Source organism: Arachis ipaensis, chromosome B06 (genome assembly GCF_000816755.2).
Source record: "Arachis ipaensis cultivar K30076 chromosome B06, Araip1.1, whole genome shotgun sequence".
Lineage (NCBI taxonomy): Eukaryota > Viridiplantae > Streptophyta > Magnoliopsida > Fabales > Fabaceae > Arachis > Arachis ipaensis.
Genome location: NC_029790.2, coordinates 131,094,226 through 131,099,450, shown reverse-complemented (window position 1 = coordinate 131,099,450; position 5,225 = coordinate 131,094,226). Strand labels below are relative to the sequence as shown.

Below are 5,225 nucleotides of genomic sequence, written 5' to 3'. Positions count from 1 at the left end.
AATTCATGACATTATTGTGAGTGAGGAGTTGAATTTTAAAGATTTTAAGTTAGTTATTTGGAAGAAAGAATGTACACAAACGCTAATGCTATGATTTGGTTTTCATTCCTTCCTCCTATGAAGTGTGTGTGTTTGTTCTGTTACAAGTTACTATTAGGTTCTGTCCATTATGTTGTGTTATTATAGAATTAGATAACTAGGAAATGTGTGCTTCAATTTGTGAATAATTTGTATAAATGTTATGCCTTGCGCTTGTTCTTGAAGTATGGTATTTTAAGTGCTATGCCTTGCACTTTTTCTTTGGGTAAAATGCTTTGGATTTCATTCGTCCTGGTTACTATCTGATTTCAAAAAGAAAGTAAAGAAAATTGTAAATGCATATACTATTTTTCTTTTAAGGTATTTAAAAGTTATTGTAAAAAAATTAAGAATAAGTGATTGTAAATGTTCCTAAAGCGTTTTTCAAATGTTCTCCGAGAGCAAATACATGCTCCAAGAAGCAAGAGCATGCAAGTATGTCTCATAGTAAATGGAGGTTTGTTCTTGGAAATGTAGCCAATTTAGTTCCTGAATATGATTATGAACTTCTAGTACCTGCTTAACAATGTGCGATAATTCGAGGACTAAATTATAAGCAATGTTAATTTTCAGTGACCAAAGTTGTTTTATGTAATCTTACTTGACTCTTTTCTATGGCAGGGTTACATTGTCCTTAACAGGCCAGGGGCATTTGTGCAATGGCTACAGCAAGCAGATATCAAAGAAGAGTATGGGATTATTTTCAACTTCAAATTCTAAGTGCTATACTTTGATCATTATTTTGTTAAAAGAATTTTGGGTTTTGACTTTTGTTAGTGTCATTTGTGTTGCATATTTTCAGTTACATATTGATGTCAGAGCCAGATCATATAATTGTCAAGCCTATACCAAACTTAGCTAGAGATGGTCTTGGAGCTGCATTCCCTTTCTTTTATATTGAGCCAAAGAAGTATGAGAAGGTGCTAAGGAAGTACTTCCCTGAGGAGAAAGGACCAATAACCAATATAGACCCAATTGGCAATTCACCTGTTATTGTTGCCAAGGTATCTTTCAATTTGTTTCCGTCCAAAACTAAGTGTCTTCTAGGTTGTGTTTGATAAGTATATAGAGATAGATGACAGAGATAAGACAGAAATGTGTTGAGATAAGAGAGAAAAGTTGTGTTGAATACAATTTTTATTTTCTTTTTAAGTTTTGGTAAAAAGACACATATTCTTGGATGAAAGTAGTAGTATTTATGGAATAGTCTCTTGATTTTGGGCCACCCTTTAACTATATATGTAACGTATGTCAGGAATCCCTGAAGAAGATTGCTCCCACTTGGATGAATGTTTCCCTGGCAATGAAGAAGGATCCTGAAACAGATAAAGCTTTTGGATGGGTGCTTGAAATGTAATAATTGTCCTTCTCTACACTCATTATGCTTTCCAAATCTTTCTCCAACTAGGCTTGTAATGTTTTTTACATCACTGATACAGGTATGCTTATGCCGTTTCATCTGCACTTCATGGTGTTGGTAACATTCTACACAAGGAATTCATGATTCAGGTTCAACTTTTTTTTTTTAATGGATTTTCCCCTGTCATGAATTAATAAGGTTCCTCTGGTAATAATACCTAATATAATTATGATTTATGTGTGTGTGTATACATATATATGAAAAGTGCTTTTTGTTAAAAGAGCTGATTTTTTTGTCAAAAAAAGATTGAAATAAATGCATGCAAAAATGCCCATCGAGAAACACAAGTTCCATGCCATAACTCATAAGAATATAGTACATTAAGTAGTTTTCCTGCTTTATACTTATTCATCATTTATGTTTGGCAGCCTCCATGGGACAAAAAAATTGGGAATACATACATAATTCACTACACTTATGGATGTGACTATAATATGAAGGTACTGTGCTGAAAATTGAGCTCGAACACACCTTTCTTATGTCTATTGAAGTTAGAAAGGTAGATCTTTTTTCACTCAGAATAACATGTATATATTCAGGGTGAGCTGACGTATGGAAAGATTGGAGAGTGGAGATTTGACAAAAGATCTTATGATCATGTTGCTCCCCCCAAAAACTTGACATTGCCACCACCTGGTGTTCCCGAAAGTGTGGTACGTTTCCTCTCCCTTTGTAATTTTGATCATAAATTATTTAGAATAGAAAATAAGTTATTTTGGGGGAATTTACGCACACTATAAGATGGTCCAACGTATTAAAATTAGAAGAAACTGGAATTAAAATCACGTAATCAATGAACTAGTTATCTTTAGACAATTATTTAATTGCGCTTATGGTTTCAGTTAATAAGCTTAGGGTTTAGTGTTTTAACTTTTAAGAGCATTAGAGCTGAGGGCCTCCATTTTTTATGTTATATGCTTTGGTGTTTAATTGGACTTTCAACCTCCTAAACTACACCCCAAGAAATTTTCTTCATGAATAAATATGTTTAAGAACAAACCATTTGGAGGACCATGAACAATTCAGTTATCATTACTGTACAGGTGACCCTTGTCAAAATGGTAAATGAAGCCACAGCAAATATTCCGAACTGGTGGTCATAGAAGCCTCTCTGAAGGTGGTTCACAACTTGCCTATGCCAAATATGGGCAACGTACACATCACTCATAACTGTTGTGTAGTTTATACATAGCTGCTGTGTAATTTACATGTTTCGAAATACTAATTTAAGCCCGCTGTACCTTGAGATGTCATTAATCCTTGTGGACTTCTGGGGAAAAGGACATGTTAGTAAAAAAGAAAAATCTGTAACAAGGACCACGGATCTGATTCTCTAATGCCATGGGAACCTAGCATGGGTGCAAAGCTTGGGCACATACGTATGTGACTGCTAATGACATGCAATGGTTGTCATAAAATGGTTTCTTTAATTTCTTAACATTGCGATTGAAACTACTCTATCCTTTCAACCTTGAAAAAGAGAATATTTCTCCCCCAACCTTTCTCCCAGTACTAGCAATCCACAAACAAGTGACAATTTCAAGAGTCATAATTAAATACATTCTCACGAATCATACATGTTATCAACAATCGCTATAATCAGTTAAGATAGCGCCTGCAATTTTTGGAATTGCAATAACATGGAATCTTCTTTCCTTCATCTTCGTTGTTAAAGTGGTAATCATATGTTATTTCTTCACCAGGATATATGTCCCTCTCTGCAAAAAAGACAACCTTCAAAAACCAAAAGGCACATGGTTAAAACTCTACACTGTGTAACAAAATGAAACTCTTATAATATAAAAACCCTTTAAACATTGTAAATTAAAAATGACTAGCTGCAGATATTCTTAATTTCTTATACATTAAATGTATGTATTATATACATGCAAGTATTTATCTACTGTCAACCCAGCCAACGAAGGTCCAATATTATATCTTAAAATCATTTCTAAATAATACATTTTAATAAGACATATGCCGTATGCCGTATGCCTAAAGATACAACATAATAACCTTGTCATAATCATGTCCATCAACAATTAGTTTGTGCCGCCTCTATGTATCTTGGAGTATTTTATTTTAACTCTAAATTTAACGTGGAGTGAGTGGAAGATTACCTTCTTCTCATGCCTTATAGTAACCACTTTCGCCACGCAATTCGGCTGGCCATGTAAAGAAAAACATTAGTTACAATGCACAATTGTTGCAAGTAAAAAAAAGACGGATAAGATTTGTTATAACAATCACATTGATAATGGTCACAGTTCTTAGTTATCTCAAGCAAAAAGATAAATGAAATAAGTGTTCATAGAGAAGGGTAAGAAGGCCCGGATCTCCAGCTTGTTCATTCACATGAATTTTTGGGTATAACACCCAAGACATCAAAACTTGAGAGCCTGACCCAAAACTACTTTATAACTAATATCTAATGAACAAAACAGAAACTAAAAAAAAGAAGTCAAGTCAGTTTTTCAAAGGTAATACCAAGCACGAGTGATTAACAAAACGGGCTATGCCCCCTTTCTTTGTGGCATCAATAATATGTTCTTTGTCAATCCTGAAGAAGTAGCAAGCACCCTTGTACTGAAGTTTTCTTTCAGATTGATATTCAATCTCTCTCTTATCAGCTACCCGTGACCCCACAATTTCGCCAACATACTCAACAACCTATCCAAGCATCAGAAACATCATATATGCAACCACAGTAAAGAGAAAATATGAAAACTAAAGGCTAGCATCAAACCATTTCACCACGGGAAATGAATCGAGAAGTGTAAAGACCAAGGGCATGAATTCCAGATTTGTAAACAACAAGGTGTTTCCAGCCCTTTGCTAGCTTGTACCGAGCATATTCCTTCTGCATATACGAGTTAGATATTCAAGACAATAGGCTGAATTTTACCCAAAAAATAAGTATGGCAACTAGGTATGTAAATATATCTTTCCACTTAAAATTGCTTGTTTCTGAAAAGCTGAAGTCCCTGTCTAGGTCAAGTAAAAAGTCCATAATTAGCACAAGGTTGAGAAAACTATATAAAACTGATCTTCTTGACATAAACAAGGTGTCTTATACAAGCCACATAGATCAAAGGAAGGATAATCCAAAACATCAATCAACAAACAACTGACTGGTAAATATAATTTTAGTTCAGTTATTTCAAAACCAATTAGTAAACGTAATATCCACACAAAAATTGCGGGCTATAGATATAACTTGAACATACCCGACAATCATGCTCAATATCTGATGCGTGTTTAGGGAGTCTTTGTGGACACGATTTCTGCCCATTAATGTGAATCCAAGCATTTAACTGTTCTTCAGGAACAAGGCATCCACTTCCTCCCTTTCCCTTTAAGGCACTGTAACAATATCTATGGAAACCATCCCGTTTACAGCCCTTGTAACCCTAAAATGCTCCAAAGACATCAAATCACAAGAAACATATCAAACAACACTCAGATAACCATTCACTTAAACTAATTGTTAATCCGAAAATGTCAGGAAAGGAAGAAAATACCTCTGTCCTGGCACAGGTGAATTCCCTTTCTTCTAAGCTATCTATATCATCAACAGGATCATACTTGGACTGATATCTAGGGTCAACAGCATGAAGCATACATCTTCCATAAAATCCAACGTTCTCGTCATCATCGCCTTCAGTCTCACATTGCAACAGGTTCTGCAAAAAAAAAAAAAAAAAAAAAAAAAAAAAAATTAAAAACA

General features: G+C 34.5%; 2 protein-coding genes across 7 annotated transcripts in view; one reads left to right on the top strand and one right to left on the bottom strand.

Annotated features, from left to right (window-relative positions):
• Positions 1 to 2,953, top strand: part of LOC107605386 (hydroxyproline O-arabinosyltransferase 1) — a 4,854-nt gene extending 1,901 nt beyond the window's left edge. For both annotated transcript variants that reach the window (XM_016307263.2, XM_016307264.2), the window contains exons 2-8: positions 700 to 767; positions 881 to 1,082; positions 1,334 to 1,431; positions 1,518 to 1,587; positions 1,867 to 1,938; positions 2,038 to 2,151; positions 2,542 to 2,953. In XM_016307263.2, coding sequence (XP_016162749.1) covers positions 700 to 767; positions 881 to 1,082; positions 1,334 to 1,431; positions 1,518 to 1,587; positions 1,867 to 1,938; positions 2,038 to 2,151; positions 2,542 to 2,601 — 684 coding nt within the window. In that variant the 3' untranslated portion in view covers positions 2,602 to 2,953. The remainder of the gene's footprint in view (positions 1 to 699; positions 768 to 880; positions 1,083 to 1,333; positions 1,432 to 1,517; positions 1,588 to 1,866; positions 1,939 to 2,037; positions 2,152 to 2,541) is intronic.
• LOC107605381 overlaps positions 2,906 to 5,225 on the bottom strand; it is a 14,540-nt gene continuing 12,220 nt past the window's right edge. For 4 of the 5 annotated variants that reach the window (XM_016307255.2, XM_021105181.1, XM_016307256.2 and 1 more), the window contains 6 exons: positions 5,020 to 5,181; positions 4,726 to 4,908; positions 4,245 to 4,358; positions 3,986 to 4,168; positions 3,619 to 3,663; positions 2,906 to 3,232 (listed from right to left, as the gene is read on the bottom strand). In XM_016307255.2, the coding sequence (XP_016162741.1) occupies positions 3,098 to 3,232; positions 3,619 to 3,663; positions 3,986 to 4,168; positions 4,245 to 4,358; positions 4,726 to 4,908; positions 5,020 to 5,181 (822 nt within the window). In that variant the 3' untranslated portion in view covers positions 2,906 to 3,097. Of the gene's footprint in view, positions 3,233 to 3,618; positions 3,664 to 3,985; positions 4,169 to 4,244; positions 4,487 to 4,725; positions 4,909 to 5,019; positions 5,182 to 5,225 lie in introns of those variants that run through there. The other variant, XM_021105182.1, reaches the window with a different exon arrangement.